Source organism: Lynx canadensis, chromosome B4 (genome assembly GCF_007474595.2).
Source record: "Lynx canadensis isolate LIC74 chromosome B4, mLynCan4.pri.v2, whole genome shotgun sequence".
Lineage (NCBI taxonomy): Eukaryota > Metazoa > Chordata > Mammalia > Carnivora > Felidae > Lynx > Lynx canadensis.
Genome location: NC_044309.1, coordinates 5,189,923 through 5,211,358, shown reverse-complemented (window position 1 = coordinate 5,211,358; position 21,436 = coordinate 5,189,923). Strand labels below are relative to the sequence as shown.

Below are 21,436 nucleotides of genomic sequence, written 5' to 3'. Positions count from 1 at the left end.
CAAAAATAAATTAAAAAAAAAAAACAAAAAACAAAAGACAGAAACCATCATGAGTGCTATTCACAAATGGAACTTCTCACAGGGCAAGATCTCTGATAGAGATCTCAAGGGGATTATGCTGAGCGAAGAAAAGTCCGCCTCTCACACGCATTCTTCAAATGACAAAATCACAGAGATAGAGCACAGATCAGCGGTTGCCAGGGCTTAGGGAGGGTGTGAGAGGAGGGTGGCTGTGGCCATAACAGTAACAAGGACGGATCCCTCCTTGTGGCCCATCCCTTCTGCGTCTTGACAGCGGTGGTCACAGACGGATCCGCATGTGTCACACCTGCACAGAACTGAACCCACACGCGGACGGATGCATGGAAACCTGACAAAATTCGAACAAGGCCCACGGATCGCATTGAGGTCCCTTTCCTGGTTGGGACACTATATGGCAGTCACTGGAGACGCTCCCACCGGGGGAACGGAACGCGGAGCAGAGAGGCCCCGTCTTGCCTAATGTCAGTCCTGTGACCGGGAGTTTCCGAGCTTTCTCATCACAGACCGGCTCGAAACAACTTCGGGCGCCACTTGAGATCCCAAGAAAGGAAAATAACCCGCCTGCCAAAGAGGCAGACGGAAAACTAGGAGCGCTTGTCTGACGACAGGCACCGGGGCACAGAGACGCGAACTGTCGGGCCTTTCGCTGCTCCCCCCGCCCCCTCCACGCCCCCTCCACATGTCTGCAATTTCCTTGGGGAAGAAAGACGCCTCTGGATTTGGACAAAGCGCAGGTGGCACAGGAGGCAGGCGGCCCGACCAGCCACGGCGCGGCGACACCTCCGCCGTCGCCCACGGAGACCGGACGACACCAGCGGAGCTCAGGGCCACTCGCCCGCCAGCCGGTCTCCGGCCCAGAAGTGCAGGGACACCGGCAAAGCGGCGGTCGGAGCGACAGGCGGGGACCGGCGAGAGGGGAGGTGCCCGGGGCGCCGCAGAAATCAGGTGTGAACGCCCACCAGCCGCGCTCGCTGATAAGAGTTTGAGTCGCGAGCGCCCTGTGCGAGGGGACACGAGCCCCGGTGGCCGAGTGGGGACCCCGGGGGCGAGGAGACAGGCGGAGGGGCAGGAGCGCGGGCCTGCGCAGGTGGCGAAGCGGACCCCTCTCCGCGCAGCCCGGGGCGCGCCGGGGACGCGGGCGGCGGCGCGGGGGGCCCGGCGGCGGCGGCGGCGGGGCTTTTCCGAGAGGAGGGGGGTGGGGATGCTGAGTCACCCATCTGTCACGGCTCCGCACCTCTCCCCAGCCCTCCGGGGGCCAAAGCAAAAGCGAAAGCGAATGCGACTGGCGGGGCGGCCAGTCCCGGGAGTGGCGCCCGCCACCGCCTCGGGGACGGTCGGGCATCTGCCCGCGCGGCCGGCGGGGCGTCGGGGCGGCCGCGAGCCCGGGGGCCGGCGGGCGGGAGCGCGGCCGAGCGTGCGGACATGGGCCGGCGGCCGCCCCAGGGCTGCGGGCTCCGCGCCCTCCCCGCGCCGCTGCCGCCGCTGCTGCTGCTGCTGCTGCTGCTCCGGCCGCCGGCGACGCCCGGTAGGGAGAGGCGCGCGTCCCCGGCGGGGCGGGGAGGGGTGGGGGGTGGCGGGGAGGCGGCGGGGGCGCCCCACCTACCGCGGCCGCGGGTCGGTGCCCAGGACCGGACGCTGCGCCCACGCGCGGGGACACGTGGACGGGGCGGCGGGGAGGGCCCCCACCCCCGGCACGCGAGCCGCGCCTTCCCCGCTTCCGAGGCGAAGGGACGGAGCCGGGGTCGCCAGCGGGGCTCCGGGCCGCTGGGAAGAAATCTGGGAAGGCGGCTGTCTGAGCCCCGCCCCTCCCCGGGGGAAAACGGCGCAGTCTACACGGCTGGCAGAGCCCGCGGGGGTCCGAGGAAGACCCCCGGTCTCTGGGTCTCTGCCCTCGGACCCGCAGCGCGGCGGTAGGACGGGGTGGGGGCTGCGTCCCTGCGGAGAGAAAACGTGTGCGGCCGGTGAGTGCAGATTCCTAAGCAGCAGGAGCCCGCGAAAGGGTTAGCAGCCTGGGGTCCGCGCGCCCGGGCCAGCGGGGAAGAGACCAAGGCGGTGATGGCTCGGTGCGCTCGCCACGAACGTGGGTCGTCAGATGTAATCTCAGCAGGAAGACCCGAACGAGTGACTCCCAGGTTCTCATCCCGGGGAGCTAGAGAGCAGGGAGGAGAAAGCATAGACGGTCTGGCTTTGTCCTTGTCAGCGTTTCTTGATCCTTTTACAGTCAGGAAGCGACCTGAGGTTCTCAACAGGGCTCGGAACCCTCTCCCCAGAAAAATGCATCAATGCACGTGCATAGAATTGGGGGGGGGGGGGGGGGGATTCACTGAAGGCCATCCATCCATCGTACACTCTCTGGGAGTTGGTTAACCCCGCGATGTGTGTGCGTGCGTGCGTGTGTGTGTGTGTGTGTGTGTGTGTGTGTAAGGCAAGACTCTCCGTCATTTACACCTCGTCGGTCCAGTCTGTCCACCCAGTAGGTGATCAGAGCTATCCATCCACGGCTGCTGCTGCTGCTGCGGCTGGGTTGGTGTGAACCCTGTAGCTCTGCGGGCTTTCATGAAGTTTTATTTTCTTGACACTATGGATTTCCCCCCATATCTGAGAATCTGACTTGTGTTGGTGACCTAGTCAGTTCCTCTCAGCTCGCTAGCCAGCGTGCGGGGTAGCCAGCAGACCGGGGCAACTTTACCCGCACGATGTGGTAAGTGAGGTGCAGCTTTAGTCTGAGCCCAGCCAGGCTGAGCTGTACCCTTCCAAGGGCAGAGGAAAGGTCTCCAAAGCTCATCAGCTACAGCGTGGTTGTTGGCCTCACCAAGGTACTGCTGCCATTCAGCTGCTCCTGGTGTTTCCTGTGTTTCTGGAACCGTTTTATTGAAATACAGGACATAATGAACTTCATACATTTAATTGCATGATCTGATGGGTTTAGAGGTAAATGTATACACTTGTGGAACCGTCATGATCAAGAAGGTCAATATAATCATCGCCACGGAAAGTTTCCTCTTGTCCTGCGTGATGCTCTGTCCCCCCAGGCCACCACCATGGGCTTTCACTTTTGGCTTGCTGTGATTTCTAGAATTTTATATATATGGAATCATCCAATGTGTACTCTTTCTTGTCTGGCTACTTTCACGCATAGTCATTATTCTGATAATTCTCCCTCCGTCTTGTCCTTTGTATCAATAGTTCACTCCTTTTTATTGCTGAGTAGTATTTCATTGCATGGGTATCACACTGTTTGTTTATCCATTCAGTTCTTACTGGACATCTGGGTTGTTTCTGGTTTGAAGCTATTACATTTAAAGCTGTGATGAACATTCATATGTAGGTTTTGTGTGGACACAGGCTTTCGTTTCTCTTGGGTAGAGAAGGTGGGAGTGGAGTGGCTGAATCATGGGGCATGTATGTGTTTAATTTTTACATTCCCACCAGCAAGTGTCTGAGTTCCAATTCCTCCACATCTTTGTCAGCACTCGGTATGATCAGTTGTTTTTTCCTTTAAAATATTTTCCCAGCTTTACTGAGATATAATTGACATATAACATCATGTAAATTTAAGGTGTACAATACAATGATTTAATATATGTACCTCTTGTGAAATGATTTCCATCATAAGTTTAACACATTCATCACCTCATATATTTGCCAAATTGTGTGTGTGTGTGGTTCATCAGTCTCTTTAGTTGTACCCATTCTAATAGGTGGGTAGTGGACCCTTGTAATTTTAATTTCCATTTTTCTAATAACGAATAATGTTGAGCATCTTCACATGTGCTTATTCGCCACCAATGTATCTTCTTTGGTAAAGCATCTGGTTAAGCCTCTTGCCCTTTTAAAAACTGAGTTGAATTGTTATTGAGTTTCCAGCATTCTTTATATATTTTGGATACAAGACCTTTATCAGATATGATTTGCAAATATTTTCTCAGAGTCTGTGGCTTATCTTTTCATTCTCTTAACAGTGCCTGATGAAGAACAGAAATTTTTAATTCTGAGAAACCTCAATTTATTAATTTTTCTTTTATGTATTTTAATAGCTTTCAGTGTCATCTCTAAGAAATCTTTGCCAAACTCAAGGTCACAAAGATTTTCTTCTAGAGGTTTTATAGCTTTAAGGTTTTACATTTATGTCTGTGATTCCTTTTTGAGTAATTTTCTATATAATGTAAAGTATGGATTGAAGCTTCCATATTGGTTTGGTTTCAGGTTTTGTTTTGCGAATGGATATCCAACTGTTCTAGCACTATTTGTTGAAAAGATGATCTGAGCTGAATTCTTCTTACACTTATTTTGAACATCAGCTGTTCTTTAAGCCTTGGTTGCTGTAGACAAAACATTAGTCTGTGAAAATCAGTTACATTTCTATACATTAGCAATGAGCCACTGGAAATTGAAATTTAAAAAATAGGAATCATTTTCAATAGCATCAAACAGTACGACCCACTTACGGATAAATCTGACAAAAGGTGAGAAAGACCTGTACACTAAAAACCACCAACCACTGCTCAGAGAAATGAAAGCAGACCTAAACAGATGGAGACTGTATACCATGCTCATGGACTGGACAAACCAATATTGTTAAGGTAACACTCCCCTCCCCCAACCCAGGTCAGAATTTCAGCAGGCTTTTTGCAGAAATCAACAAACTGATGGCAGATTTCACATGAAAATGCATAAGGCACAGTGTAGCCAAAACAACTTTGAAAAACAACCGAATTGGAAATAATACTTCTGACTTTGAGACTTATTAATAAGGTCACAGTAATCAAGACAACAGAGTATTAGGGTAAAGATGAACAGAGAGCTAACAGAGTAGACTGTGCCCAACGTTTTTCAATGAGCTAGGAAGGGAAGTGGATACAAATGATTAAATTTGCTACTTGGTACTATGATCCTGGTCAGAAATTATAGAGAGAAGCCCATTCCTTATCACCAGCTGAGCAAATAATACAGGCTCAGATATGCTCCTGCTAGTGTACAGTGCTAACAGACACAGCAAGTTGCTGTTACCTGTTCTCATTCAAAAGGCATGATTTGGAGGGGAAACCCATCAACTTGAGCAAGAAGTAATTTAATTCTTAAAGATCCTCACAACCTGAAAGGTTGAAGATGATTTTCCAAAAGCAGCTGGAGAAAATGATGATTTGTTTGAAGATAAATATATCTCACCAACTTGGGTTTCGTTGTACAGGGTGTTAGTACACTTTGGGGTGGTTTTACAACTTATGTGTGCTTAAACATTTTTTAAACCATTTTTTGCAGAATTCTAGGGAGTTTTACTCAAACCTTTCATTTTTTTTTTAATTTGAAATCCATCTTATCTAGTTATAATTGCTTTGTGCTGCTACTCATAACAAAACACTGATGAAAACTTTAACGCACAAAATATGGGATTTATTGAAATCAACCTAAGTGTTCAACAGTGGAGGACTGCATAAGCAAAGTGAAGTTCCTTTCAAATAATATGCATCATATTATTCAGTTTTTACTAGAAGATCCTTAAGTAGTTGTCATTGAGCAGGGAGATACTATGGGTCATGTGTGTGTGAGTGTGTCTGCTTAGTTGTCTGCCTTTTCTTATTTTTCTCTCATAATGTAAATTGCCTTTGTAAAGAGAAAATCAAACTACAAAAGAAGTAGCACAAAAAAGATGTAGAATTTGGGGGTTTTCTCAGATTCATTTTTAATTAATTATAGCTGATCTTGTTTGGCAATGTTTTCATGACTTCATAAAGTTTGCAAATGCGTTCTATAAAGTTACCATATATAACATTTGTGCATACTTTTATACACATTATAATGTTTTATACATAAATTTTATAACATTTTTGCAGTTTGTTTAAACAGTTCCTTATGGCTAGAGATGTGTGTAGGCTGGATATTTAGGTCGTTTCAAAATGTTGGATGTTCTGAGGCACCTGGGTGGCTCAGTCGATTGAGCAGCTGACTCTTGATTTCAGCTCAGGTCGTGATCCCAGGATCGTGGGATTGAGCCCTGTATTGGGAGCTGAGCACGGAGCCTGCTTAAGTTCTCTCTCTCTCTCTCTCTCTCTCTCTCTCTCTCCCTCTCCCTCTCTCTCTCCCTCTCCCTCTCTCTCTCCCTCTCCTTCTCTCTCTCTTCCTCTCTCTCTCTCTCCCCCGCCTCTATGTATACATATATATACATATATATGTACATATATACATACATACATATATATACATATACATATATATATATAATAAAAGGTTTTTTTAAATATTTGATGTTCTAAAAAGCACATAGTAGGAATAAATGGATGAAAATAAGCTATACAGAGCAAAAAAGGGCAGGGAAAATGCCTCAACATCTAAAAACAAAAAATGGAAGAAATACTCCTGGGGATATTCTTTTTCAATCAAATCATTACTTTCAACTAACTTGTTTGGGCTAAATCACCTTTGCCAAATTGATCTTACCAAATAGTGAGTAACTCAGTGAAAACATGTATAACACGCCCCCCCCCCCCCCCCAGTATATACACTTGGGAGTCATATCCATGTTACTCATTAAACATGGTTGATGTTATTTGAATGTTTTCTATTAGGAAAGACTTGATCTTTCGAGCAGTAGGAAGCCATTGAAGGTCTCTGGGCAGGAGGGACATTATTGGACCTACATGGTAGAAAGATTACTCTTGTAAAGAATGTGAAGAGTAAACTGTAGTCAGAAGGGTCTGGAGGCAGGAAGCTAAGTTGGAAACTTTTGTAATAGTTCCAGTAAGTGGTGATGAAATCCTGAACCAAGACAGTGTCAATAAGGAAGAGAGGAGGGGGCAGATTTCCTCTTGAGTCTTACAAGTATAGAGTCTATTTCATGCTTTCTCTTTTCTTTGCTCTTTACCCTCTAGCCACTCAACTATTCTGATCCCTCAAAAATCAATATTTAAGGACTTGAACTATGATGAATTCATCTGCCACACAAAAAGTGGATTGGGAATTTCTGTTAGTGAGCCTGAGAGAGAAAGAAAAGAATTGATGAGTTAAAGATAATGACCTGGATATAGAGTGTATACCAAACTCAAGTTTGAAAATGATTAACAAAGTGAGTGCCAAAAGGAAATAAATGTGTTGGCTTGGCTGGCATTTCAGCTAGAAAAATAATGAAGGAAAATGGGTTACTGTGAACACAAGGCCTTTATGCTTTTGATGTGTCAGCATCACAGTGAGCTTCTTGAGGGGAGAAATTACATCTTATTCTTCTTTGTATCTTAACACACTTGGCATGCTGTGGACATATACTTGGTAGAATAAGAGGGGGAAAATGGGAATGGATTCCGACTCTCCTTAAAGAACGGGAAGGGCATGCTAACAGGATACCTTTTGAACTCTGGATATGAGACTGGGCCAAGGATACTTAATATATTAGACTGTGTAAATCAACTTGACAAAGGAGTCTGATTCACAGGTTCTGTGAAGTAGAGAGAGGTGTGGCCCTCCACGCTATTTTGGTGACTTCATTGGCGATCACTGGGGCTTGTATATGATTTTTTTGGCTACTTGAGAATTTTCAAAATCCCAGAACCTTAAGTTTACTGCTATTTTCATTACTTCATCCATTCCTCTCTGTGTATTCATAAGCCACTAACCCCAGAAGACACCTATGACCTACCAGGCCTACCTAGCACTGTGGGAGCAGCAGAGAACTGTGAAATCCATTCACCATAATATTATGTTCCACAAGGAACTCACAATATTATAAATGAGGCAAGACGTGCTTACACGGAATATCTAAGGAATAATGTTCTGAGAGAATATATACAGAAATTATAATTGAGTATCAAAAGATATGATTAAGGCCTCTAGAAAGAAAGGTTATTGATACAATCGAATGTATTATCTCTGTTATATTTATGAGTTTAGCTTTGTATAGTAAGTAACTGGTCATTGTGTGGCTGACTGGGCTGGTTTCAGTGTCTTGATACCCTTGTGCATTCATATATCAATTGTTATCTTTTCTTGAGGCATGTTCACAATGGAAAGACCACTAGTAGGTTTCCTTTTTCAGCAAAATGACAGAGTAGATATTCTAAATAAAAACTTTCCTGCTACAAAACACCCAGAAATGATGAATAATACAGAGGAAGTATCTATTAAAATCTGCAGCCAATAAAATAACCAACTGTTTAAAGCAAAAATAATAATAATCTATTGTGGTGTTTATAACATATGTGGAGGTAAAATGTATGACAACAATAGCACAAAGGCTAGAAGAGAAATGGAAGTATATTGCTTAAGGTTCATAAGAACTACATATGCAAAGCAGTATAATGTCACATGAAGGTGAACTGTGATGAGGTAAATACACTATAAATCCTAAAGCAACCACCAAAATAATACAACAAAGAATTACAGTTAGTAAGCCGAGTGGATAAAATGAAATCGTGAAATATACTCAAATAATCTCATGACATGATCATCTCCATAGAGAATCCTATGGAATCTACAAAAATGCTCTTAGAAGAAGTGAGTTTAGCAAGGCTTCAGAATACACAATTAACTCACAAATATCAATATATAAAATACTAGCAATAAGAAGTTAGAAACTGAAAAAAAACACCATTTGTATTGACATAAAAATTAGGAAATATTTAGGAATACATCTGACAAAAAAATGTGCAAAACTGGTAACCAAAAACTATATAAAATTTCTGAGATAAATTACTGAAGACTTAAATAAATTGAGAGAGATACTGTTTATAGATATTGAGAAGACTCAATATTATTATGATGTCACTTCTTCCCCAACTTGATCTCTAGATTTGATGCGATTCCAATCTAACTTTCCAAGGGATTTTTTTTTTTTTTTTGGTAGAAACTGATATACTTATTCTAAAATTCAGTAAAGGACCAAACTCAACTTTGAAAATGATTAACAAAGTTGCAGGATTTATACTACCTGACTTCAAGATTTATTATAAAGCTACAATAATCAAGACATAGTAGTATTGGTGTCAAGATTAACAGACAAATATATTGATTGATGAAACAGAATACCAAGTCCAGAAATAAACGCACACATACTTGGTCGTGGCTCAGGATCCTATACCAATTCCACTGGAGGTCCACTACTGTGGGACAAGGGGAAGGAAGCTTTTTTTCTACACAAAACCTGTTAAAGATATAAGGGAGAAGTTGCATGCCATGAAAGTAAGGAGCCATATATTGAAAGCTCCAACCCCGAGGGCCAGATACACAAGGCATCCTAAGACTGGGATAGGACTAGGACAACAGCAAACTTCTCCTGACCCCACCACCTCCAGCAAGTGAGCACCAAGTAACAAGCACAGCAGTCAATCACTGAGGGTGTGGTGAGCAAGGGTGTAGAGAAGTCCTCTTGTGGTTTAGATACATAGAGAAGGACAAAAGATGAGGGAGGATTAGGGACATAGAAAAACCCTCTGGCACTCCAGCCCCCACCCTAACCACAAGTTACCACTAGAGGAATTTGAAGCCAGTGGTGTTCTGAAGGTAACCACAGAACAACAAAATCCAAACCCAATTCAAAACCCGACTAGACTGACCAATCCCCCCCACACTATCAGTCTAGCAGGAGAAGCTTTCTCATTTTCAGGCATAAATACTATTTATCTCAGTTCTACACACATGGTCCAGCATTCAATTAAAAATTACATGACACTCAAAAAAAGCAGCAACGACACAATCCCCCTATTAAGGGACAAAGCAATAACAAGATTCAGAGATGACCCCCAAATCGGAACTATGAGACTGAAAGTTAAAATAAATATCATCCACATGTTAATGGCTCAGTGGAAAGGATGGATGGTATTTCTGAACAAATGTGGAATTTCAGTTGAGAGGTGGAAACCATATGAAAGTGTCAAATAGAAATGTTAGAAATTAAAAAAAAAATCAGTAATAGAAATGAAGAAAGGTTTTTTTTTTTTCAACGTTTATTTATTTTTGGGACAGAGAGAGACACAGCATGAACGGGGGAGGGGCAGAGAGAGAGGGAGACACAGAATCGGAAACAGGCTCCAGGCTCTGAGCCATCAGCCCAGAGCCTGACGTGGGGCTCGAACTCACGGACCGCGAGATCGTGACCTGGCTGAAGTCGGACGCTTAACCGACTGCGCCACCCAGGCGCCCCATAGAAATGAAGAAAGGTTTTGACAGACTTATCAGAACACTGATAGCACAAAGCCAAAGACACAGCCAAAGAAAGAATCAGTTAACTTGAATATAGGTCAGTAGAAATTACTCTAACAGAAACACAAAGAGAAAAAATGAGAGAGAAAAAAATGGAACAAAGTATCTAAGATCTGTAGGACAACAGAAAATAGGCTAATATATGTGTGATCAGAATTCCAGAAACAAGAGAGAATGAAGCACAAGAAATATCTGAAGAGATAATAGTTGAGAATATCCCCAAATTTATAAAAGATATTAAATCAAAGATCCAGGAATCTCAGAGAACACCAAACAAGGTAAATGTCCACCCCCCTCTCCCACCCAAACCCTCATCCCGAAACACATCATACTCAAACTGCTGAAAAACAAAGATAAAGAAAAATTATGATAAAGTGGATAAAGAGACTTTCCACATAGAAGAACAAAGATAAGAATTTTAGCAGACTTCTTATCAGAAATTATGCAAGCCATAAGAAAATGGAGTGACATGTTGAAAGTCCTAAAATAAAACAAAACAAAATAATCTGTCATTCCAGAATTCTATAACCAGGAAAATATCTTTCAAAAATAAAAACAAAATAAAGACTTTCCCTGACAAACAAAGAGTAGAAGGATTCATCACCATCAGACTTACACCATAAGCAACACTTTAAAAAGTTCTTTGGGCAAAAGGAATACAATCCTAAACAGAAACTTGGATATCTGAAAAAAAAAGCTCTGGAAAGGATTAAAATGGAGGTAAATAAAATATATTATTTCTTTTAAATCACTCTAAAAATATTTGACTATTTAAAACAAAAATAGTAGCAAAGTATTGCATTTATAGAATATATAAAAGTACAATGTATGACAACAAAAAAATGGGAGGGAGAAATTGTTAACTATGCATTGGTAGAGTTCTTAACTATATGTGAGATGCTGTAATATTATTTGAAGGTAACCTCTGATAAAATAAAGATGTATATTCTTCACCTTAGCAAAATCACTAAAAATAATTTAAAGTGGTACACATAATAAACCAATGATGAAGATAAAGTGGGATAATAAATAATAATCAACCCAAAACAGGGAGTTAAGAGGAAAAATGAACAATGATCAGATGGAACAAACAGGAACATCTAGAAAAATGGTAGGCTTAAATCCAGCCACATCAAAAATTACATTAAATATAAGTGATCTAACCACACCAATCAAAAAAACAGAGGTTGTTCAATTAAATTTAAAAAAAACTCAACTATATGCTGACTACAAAATAGCCACTTAGGATATACAGGCAAAGATATGTTAGGAGAAAAAGGATTGAAAAAGATATACCATGCAAACAATAATCAGAAGAAATGTGGAGTATTTGGATTAATAGCAAAGTAGACATCAGAATAAGGAATATTACCAGGGATAAGGAGGGACATTACATAATAAGGGGGTTAATTCACCAGGAAGACATAGAAATCCTAATGGTGTCTGTACCTACATTATGGAGCTTCAAAATTCATAAAGCAAATGTGATAGAACTGAAAGAAGAAAAATACAAATCCGGGATTATAGTTAGAGACTTTAACACTATTCCTCCAGTTAAAAAAAAAAAATAGAAAAAGAAGCAGTAAACATATAGAAGATCAAAATGTTAATCCAATTGGCATTTACAGAATACACACCCATCCAACAACCAGAATATGCATTCTTTTCAAATACATATGGAACATTCACAAGAGAGACCATGCTGTGGGCCATAAAGTAAACCTCAACAAATTTCCAAATCATTGAAATTACACAAAATATGTCCTGTAACCACAATGGAATTAAATTAGAATGCACTAACAGAAAAATATCTGGAAAATCCTCTGGATAAAAATATCTGGAAATTCAATAAATTATTATATTAATAATTTTATTATATTATTATAAATAATCTGCAGGTCAAAAAAGAAATTAGAAGGGTAAGATAGAAAAATTTTTTAATTGAAAATAATAAAAATACATTTAAATAACATAATTTGTGGAACTCAAAGAGATCATAGACAGAAATTAATCATACTAAGTACTTATATTAGAAAAGAAGAAAAGTCTCAAATCAATGATCTAAGCTTCCACCTTAAGAAACCAGACAACAATGAACAAATTAAACCTAAAGTAAGCATAAGGAAGGGAATGTAATGATAAGAGCAGAAATCAATGAAATTGAATGCAGAAAAAAACAACAGACAATATCAACTGAACTAAAAGCTGGTATTTCAATAGATCAATAGAATCCTAAACCTCTAGCCAGACTGATCAAGAAGAAAATTGAATAAACAAAAAAAAAAAATTAAAAAAAAAATTGTTTCCGATTCTGTGTCTCCCTCTCTCTCTGACCCTCCCCCGTTCATGCTCTGTCTCTCTCTGTCCCAAAAATAAATAAACGTTGAAAAAAAAAATTAACAAAAAAAAAAAAGAAAAGTGAATAAACATTGATTCTCAACATTGGAATGAAAAGGAACATCACTGCAGATCCTACAGATACCGATGGGTCATAAAGTTTTATTATGAATAACTTTATGCCTGTAAATATGACAACTTAGATAAAATGGGCAAATTCGTTGAAACACAAATACCAAAGTTCACTCAGGAATGGATAACATGAGTTGTCTTATATTTTAGAGAGTTAAAATTGTAGCTTAAAACAACTCCAAAAAATTCCAGACCCACATGTCTTCACTGCTAATTCTTTTTTTTCTTTAATTTTTTTACATTTATTTATTTATTTTGAGAGAGACAGAGACAGTGTGAGCCAGGGAAGGACAGAGAGAGAGAGAGAGAGGGACAATCCCAAGCAGGCTCCATGCTACAAGCGCAGAGCCCGATGTGGGGCTTGAACTCATGAAACCATGAGATCACCACCTAGGCCAAATCTGAGTTGGATGCTTAACCAACTGAGCCACCGGGTACCTCTTCACTGCTAATTCTTAAAAAAAAAAAAAAAATCAACAAAGGCATGCAAATTTGAGTATTGGCTAAATCCTCAACAACAGCAATGAAATACGGAAGACAGGTAATGATAACTACCCAGAATTCTATGTTGCACAAAACTGTCATTTAAGAAAGATGATGAAATAAAGACTTATTCAAACAAAAAGAAACTGGTAATGGGTTATGGCATTAAAGCATCTCCAAGGTATTGCTGGGGAGGAGGCTGTGGATATGAATTAACATTTACACATTGAGGATGCATGTTAAAGAGGTTAGTATAATCAGTAAATAGAGATCACTTAACACAGAATGGTACCAATTCTAAGCCTGTGTACCTGTAAAGCATAACCTCAAAATATATGAGGCAAAAATGATTAGAACTATCAAAACAATTAACAAATAGGGGCACCTGGGTGGCTCAGTCGGTTGAATGTCTGACTTCAGCTCAGGTCATGATCTTACAGCTTGTGAGTTCAAGCCCCGCGTCAGGCTCTGTGCTGACAGCTCGGAGCCCGGAGTCTGCTTCGGATTCTGTGTCTCCCTCTCTCTCTGTCCCAACCCACTCGCATTCTGTCTCTGTCTCTCTCAAAAATAAACAAACATTTTAAAAAATTTTGTTAAAAATAAAAAAATTAACAAATACATAATCATAATGGAAGCTTTTAACATACCTCTCCAAGTGTTTGATGGGTCAAGTGTGAAAATAAATCAGTAAGAATATAAAAGTTATGAAAATAATTAACAAGCTTGATCAAATATGGACTACTATGTCTAACAACTGAATACCACACACAGAGAACATTTATAAATTTTTTTTTTACATTTATTTATTTTTGAGAGACACAGACACAGAGCGTGAGCAGGGGAGGGGCAGAGAGAGGGAGACACAGAATCCAAAGCAGGCTCCAGGCTCTGAGCAAGCTGTCAGCGCAGAGCCCGACTCGGGGCTCGAACCCATGAACCACGAGATCACGACCTGAGTAGAAATCAGACTCAACCAACTGAGCCACCCAGGTGCTGCCAGGGAACATTTATAAACTCTAACTATGTGTTGCCAGGTCATAAAATCAGCCTCAATGCATTTCAAATGATAGAGATCATATAGACCAACTTCTCTCATCACAAGGAATGTAAGTCAGAAAAAAATAACACAAAATAAATTAGGACAAAACAAAACAAAAACACTATCTTCTGAAAACTTAGAACCATAAATACTTACATTAGAAAATAAGGAAAGTTTCACATTACATGCAAAGGATCCAACTACAGACATGATAAAAAAGCAGAATAGGTCCAATAGAAGAAGGAAGCAAATAATAAGGATAAGAGCAGATGTAAATAATGCTGAAAACAGAGGTACATCAGAGAGATGCAACAAGTCCAAAACTTGGTTCTTTGAAAAAAAACTACTGAAATGAACAAACCTCTAGCAGAATTAATCAAGGATAAAAGAGAAAGCATAAACAAATAACATTAGGCATGTAAAAGAGGAGACAAATAAAACGTTTAAAATGCCTTCACGCTCGTAAGTTTGAAAGTGTAGGTGGCAGGTCCTTATTTTTAAAAAATTACCAAAACTAACTCAGGAAGAAATAGACAAACCTGAATATTCCCTTTCAAAATAGGAACAAGACAAAGTTTCACGGTATAATGCCTACTCTTCAACCTTGTACAGGAAGTCCTAACCAATATAGTAAGACAAGAAAAGCAAACATTATACAGATTGAAGTGAACTTTTTAAGCTTATCTTTCTCAGATATATGATTGTTATTTTATCATAATAATATACAGATAAATTATTAAGGATGGAGCTGGATTGCCAAATTAAAAGTCAATATTCAAGAACCAATATTCTTTCTGTGTACCTGCAAAAAGCATTTTGATAATACAAGTTTTTAAAAGATAATATTTAGAAAGTACACCTCCTCACCCAAAGTTAAGTACCTAGGAATAAATCAACAAAAGATATGTCACTCCTTTATATAGAAAAATTATAAAACTTTTTGAAAGAAACCTAATTAGTAGAGAGATATACATTGTTTCTGGATAAGAAGACTCAATATCTTCAAGATGTCAATTCTCCTCAAATCTATCCTGGGATTCAATTTAAAAGTTTTAAAAATTAAGACGGACAAATGTTAGTGAGATTGTGAAAAAGTAACCCGCCTACTGCCGGTGGAAGTATAAATTGGTGCAGTCACTTTGGAAAACAGTTTGGTATTATCCAAAATTGATACACATGTGCTATCTCCCAGCAATGCCATTGCTAAGAAAATACCATAAAGAAACTCTTTTCCATGAGCATCAAGAGACATGTGCAAGGTTATTTCTAGCACTATTATTTGTAATAGCAAAACACTAGAAACAATCCAAATGTCTGACAACAGTAAAATGGATAAACTGTGGTGTTTCCATATAATACTTTAATACCAAAAGTGGATGAACTCTAGCTACATGCATCAACATAAATAAAAAACATAACACTGTGTGAGAAGCATAGTAGAGAAGAATACATATAATACATTCAAAACAATACATTCAGAACAATACATTCTTAAGCTGATTGGCATACACATGAGTCTTCATTTTATGATTAATCCTTAAACTGCACATAAACACTTTATATACTTATGGATGTATGATTTTCACAACAAAAAGGGTTTTAGGTAGGGGAGGGGAAGAGGGTACTGAATAGGAGGTACTCTGAAGCAACCATCCTTCTCAAATACAAATTCTGTAACTGATTATTGACTCACCCTGGTAAATACTTGTCAACAATAAATGGATTTAATCAACTACAAATAATCAACATACAAACATTTATTTTAAAAAATCGATACAGAAGTTAAAGATCAAATTAGAGCCTGCTAAGGAGAAATTAGTGAACTTAAAGATGAGTCTGAAGATATTAGAGTACAGCACAGAGAAATGGACGGTGAATCAGAGATTAAAGATATAAAGGACAGAACTAAGGAATGAATGTTTGTATCCTCTCAACTTCAAATGTTGAAATCGTAATCCTGAGGGTGATGATACTCAGGTGGGGCATTTGGAAGGTAATTCCATTTAGATGAGGTCATAAGGGTGTAGCCATGAGGGGATTAGTGTCCTTATAAGAAGAGGTAAAGGCTCAGAGCTCTCTTTTTCTCAACCCTGTGAGGATAAGGCAAGAAGGCAGTAGTAGTCTGTAAACCATGCAGTGGGCTCTCACCACAACCCAATCATGCTGGCACCTTATCTTGGATTTCCAATGTCTAGAATGTGGGAAATAAATGTTTGTTGTCACCCAGTCTATGGTATTTCATTATACATAGCAACCTGGACTTAGACGGATAGAACAAGGATCATGACTGGAGCTCCAGAAGATGATAATAGGGACATTGATGAAGAGGATATAAGGAGATAATGGCTGAGTATTTTCCAGAAAGGCTTAAAGCCATCAAAGACACCAAAGGTCAAACTTGGGAAATGACACCAAGCAAGATAAACAAAAACAAACCCATACCAAGAATCATTGTGATAAATCTGCAGAGCACCAAAACAAAGAGAAGATATGAAGTATCCTGAGAGAAAAGACACATTGCTGGCAAAGAAACAGGAATTAGACACACAGTGGGTTTTTCAATAGAACGTCAACATTAAAAGCTAGAAAACTTTGGGGAACCTGAGTGGCTCAGTCAGTTAAGCGTCTGACTTTCATGATCTCAGAGTCTGTGGGTTCAAGCCCTACATCAGGCTCTGTGCTGACAGTGTGGAGCCTACTTGGGATTCTCTCTCTCTCTCTCTCTCTCTCTCAAAAGAAATAAATAAACTTTAAAAAAAAGCTAGAAAGCTTCAAAGTGCTAAGGAGAAAAATCATGTGCCTAGAATTGTATGCCCAGGGAAACATTTATTCAAAAAGGATTCTGGGAAGATGGTAGAGTAGGAAGTATCTGTAATCTATTTACTCACCTGGACAATAATTGCACTGGCAGAATCTGTCTGACAGAACTATTTTGGAACTCTGGAATCTATTGAAAGCTTGCAACTTCCAGGGGAGACTGGGAAGGTAAACTGTGGTTAGTTTCAGCTCCTTACACAGCAGCGGCTGCCCAGCCCTCACCTCCAGCCCCAGGGCAGGCAGCCGTGCATGTGTTCCTGGCACAGCCTGCACATGGCTTGCAGGAGCCAGGGGGAGGGCAGAAAGGACCCTGTCCTATAAATATAAGGGATCGGTGCTGTGATCGCCGATTAGTGCTTCTGCTCACAGACGTGCTGCCAAAGAAGTGGGAAGCCATTGTTGTATCTCTCCCTCCTGTTGCAAGCCCCTCTCAGACCAGCTGAAGTGACTTCCAGAGGATTTAGAGAGCTAGTATCCTTCTTTCCCGCACCCCTTCTTTTTTCCCATTTCCTCCTTTTGGGAGCCAGACATTAAAGACTAGGACAGTCACAAACAATTGCATATCTAGGGAAAAATAGAAGGTGGCCATGCAAGCCCAGAGAAAAGTTAGAAACGACTTGAGAAGACCTTAAGTTATACCTCAGGCTGACCTGTGGCACAGTGACAGCCTGCAACAATCAAAAAATAAATAGGGATGCCTGGGTGACTCAGTTACTTAAGCGTCTGACTCTCAATTTTGGCTCAGGTGATGATCTCATGGTTCATGAGACTGAGCCCTGTGTTGGGCTGTGTGCTGATGATATGGACCATGCTTGGGATCCTCTTTTTTCCCATGCTTTCTTCCCCTCCCCCACTCATGCATGTACTCTTTCTCAAAATCAATAAACAAAAACTTTAAAATATATAAATAAATAAATAACAGCAAGCCATGAGAGATGGGCAAAACTGGTTTCTAGAATTACCACATTATTAGATTCAAATGTCCAGTTTTCAACAACAAAAAAAATCACAAGTCATAGAAAGAAACAGGAAAGTATGACCCAGTCAAAAGAAAAAAAAAAAATCAATAGAAATTGTCCCAGAAAAAAGACTGGATGGCAGATATACTAGACAAAGACATTAAGACAACTGTCATAAAGATGCTCAAAAACTAAAGGAAAATGTGGAGAAAGTTAAAGAAAATGGTGTACAAACAAAATGGAAATATCAATAAAGAGAGAGAAAATCTAAAAAGAAACCAAAAAGAAATTCTGGAGCTAAAAAGTACAATAACCTAAATGAAAAATTCACTAGACAGATTCAAAGGCAGATTTGAACAGGTAGAAGAAAGAATTAACAAATTTGAAGATGGAAATCACAAAAATGATCAAGTCTGAGAAACAGAAAGAAAAAAGATTGAAGAAAGGTAAACAGAGCTTAAGGAATCTATGGGACACCATCAAGAGACCAACATTGTGTGAGTCTCAAAAGAAGAAAGAAAGGAACAGAGAGAATATTTCAAGAAATAATGGCTGTAAATTTCCCAAATTTGATAAAAGACATGAATATAAACCTCAAAGGAGCTCAATTAACTCCAAGTAAGATAAACTCAAAGAGACCTTCCCCAAGACACTATAGAATCCAACTTTCAAAAGCCAGAGCCAAAGAATCTTGAAAGTGAGAGAGAAGCGAAGTGTCATATATAAGAGATTCCCCAATAAGATTATCAGCATATTTCATAACTTTCATAACTTTCATATATCAAAAACTTTGCAGACCAGAAAGCAGTGGGCCAATATATTCAGAGTGCTAAAAGAAAAGAACTGCCAACCAAGAATCCAGAAAAACTGTCCTTCAAAAGTCAGAAATTAAGACATTCTCAGATAAGCAAAAGCTGAGGCAGTTCACTACCACTGGGCCTGACCTGTAATAGATACTCAAAGAGTTGTGCAACGTGAAACAGAAAGACACTAGACTGTAGCTTGACTGGATGGAGAAATAAAGAGCTCAGTAAAGGCAAATAATTCATGGGCAATCATAAAGCTGGTATTACTCAATAATGGTTTGTAACTGCACTTTTTGTTTTCTACATGATTTAAGAGACTCATATGTATAAAGAAAAAAAAATACTAGTGTAAAAGGTAACTTTGGTTCGTAACTCCAAATATTGTTTTCTACATAATTTAAGAGATTAGAACGTTTTAAAGAATTATTAGATTATGTTTTGGGGGCACACAATGTATAAAGATGTAACTTTGAGACATCAACAACAGAGACAGAGCTGTAAGAAAGGAATTCTTGTAGCTCATTGAAGTTACATTAGTATGAATTCAAATTAGAGTGTTATAAATTTAGGATGTTAAATGCAATCCCCATTTAATCTATTTACATTTAAAGGAATTACTGGACACCACAAATAAGATAACTATAGAATATACACAAAAGAAATGGAGAAATTTATGTTTCATGACATAAAATTGACTAAACATAAAAAAAAGACAGTGATGCAAAAAATGAAGGACAAAAAAGCTAAAAGGTATGTAGAAAACAAAGAGCAAAATGACAGAAGTCCCTCCTTATCAGTAATTCCTTTATATGTAAATAGATTAAACTGTTTAATGGAAGACGGCAAAATGAATAAAACACTTGATCTGATTATATGCCGCCTGCAAGAGACAAACTTAAGTCAAAAATAGATTAAAAGTGAAAAGATGCAAAAAGATATTCCATGCAAATAGTAACCAAAAGAGAGCAGGGATGGCTATGCTAATATCAGACAAAATAGACTTTAAATAAAAAAAATGTTTAGAGACAAGGGCACCTGGATGGCTAAGTTGGTTGAGCTCAGGTCTTGATTTCAGCTCAGGTCATGATCTCACTGTTCATGAGTTTGAGCCCTGCATCAGGCTCTGTGGTGACAGCAGGGAGCCTGTTTGGGATTCTCTCCCTTTCCCTCTCTCTCTGCCCCTCCCCCGCTCACATGCATGCATGTGTGCACTCTCTCGGTCTCAAAATAAATGAACTTTTTAAAAACTTTAAAAAATAATTTAATAAAAAAAAGTTTAGAGATAAAGAAGGACACTATATATTAATAAAAGGTTCAATATGGAAAGAAAATATAACCATTATAAACATTTATGTACCTAATAACAGACCACCAGAATACACATCCTTCTCAATCCACATGGGACATTTTCTAGGATGGACCACACATTAGGCCACAAGTTAAGTCTCAATAGATTTAAAAAGACAGATATCATGCAAAATATCTAATCCGATCACAGCAGGATGAAGTTAGAAATCAATAACAGAAAGAAAACTACAGAATTCACAAAACTGTGGAAATTAAACAATACACTTTTAAACGACCAAAAGATCAAAGAAGAAATCATAAGGGAAATTTGAAAAGACCTAGAGATGAATAAAAATGGGAACACACATACCAAAATTTATGGAAAGTGGAGCTAAGGGGGAAATTTATAGCTATACATGTTTACATTAAAAAAAAAAAGACAGATCTAAAGTCAACAGCCTAATTTTATACCTTAGGGAACTAGAAAAAGAGCAAACCAAACCCAAAGCTAGCAGGAGGAAGAAAATAATAAAGATTAAACCAGAGATAAATGAAATACAGAATAGAAAAACAAGAAAATCAATGAAACCAAAAGTAGGTTCTTCAAAAAGATCAGCAAAATTGACTAACCTATAGCTAGATGGACTAAGAAAACAAGAGAGGTGACTTAAATTACTAAAATCAGAAATGAAAGTGGGGACATTACTGCCAATTCTACAGAACTAAAAGGATTATAAGAGAATACTATGGACAATTGTACACAAATAAATTGGATAACCTAAGTGAAATGGACAAATTCCTAGAATACCAAAACCTGTCAAGAAGGTAGAAAAAATTAAAGAGGAGGGAACATTTCCTAACTCAGTCTGTGAGGCCAGCATTACCCTGATACGAAAGCCAGATAAAGACACCGTAAGAACAGAAAATTACAGACAAATACCCTTTATGAATATTAATGCAAAAATCCTTAAAAAAAAAACTAGCAAACTGATTTCAGCAGCATATTAAAAGGATCATACACCATGACCAAGTGGGATTTATTACTGGAATGCAAAGATGGCTCACATATGAAAACTGATCAGTGTTAATACACCACATTAAGAAAATGAAGGGGGAACAACACATGAGCATCTCGATCCAGAAAAAGCATTTGACAAAATTCAGCACCTTTGAATGATAAAAAAAAAAAAAAAAAAAAAAAAAAAAAACACTCAAAATACTAGGAAGAGAAGGAAATTTCATCAACATGATAAAAGCCATACATAAAAACCCATGGTGAACATTATACTCTATGGTGAAAGACTGAAAGCTTTTCCTCGAAGATCAGGAACAAGGCAAGGATGCCG

General features: G+C 39.5%; 1 protein-coding gene across 3 annotated transcripts in view; it reads left to right on the top strand.

The window, feature by feature from the left end:
• Nucleotides 1-1,437: 1,437 nt before the first annotated feature.
• Nucleotides 1,438-21,436, top strand: part of IL15RA (interleukin 15 receptor subunit alpha) — a 48,336-nt gene continuing 28,337 nt past the window's right edge. For all 3 annotated transcript variants that reach the window (XM_030321112.1, XM_030321110.1, XM_030321108.1), the window contains exon 1: nucleotides 1,438-1,567. In XM_030321112.1, the coding sequence (XP_030176972.1) occupies nucleotides 1,465-1,567 (103 nt within the window). In that variant the 5' untranslated portion in view covers nucleotides 1,438-1,464. The remainder of the gene's footprint in view (nucleotides 1,568-21,436) is intronic.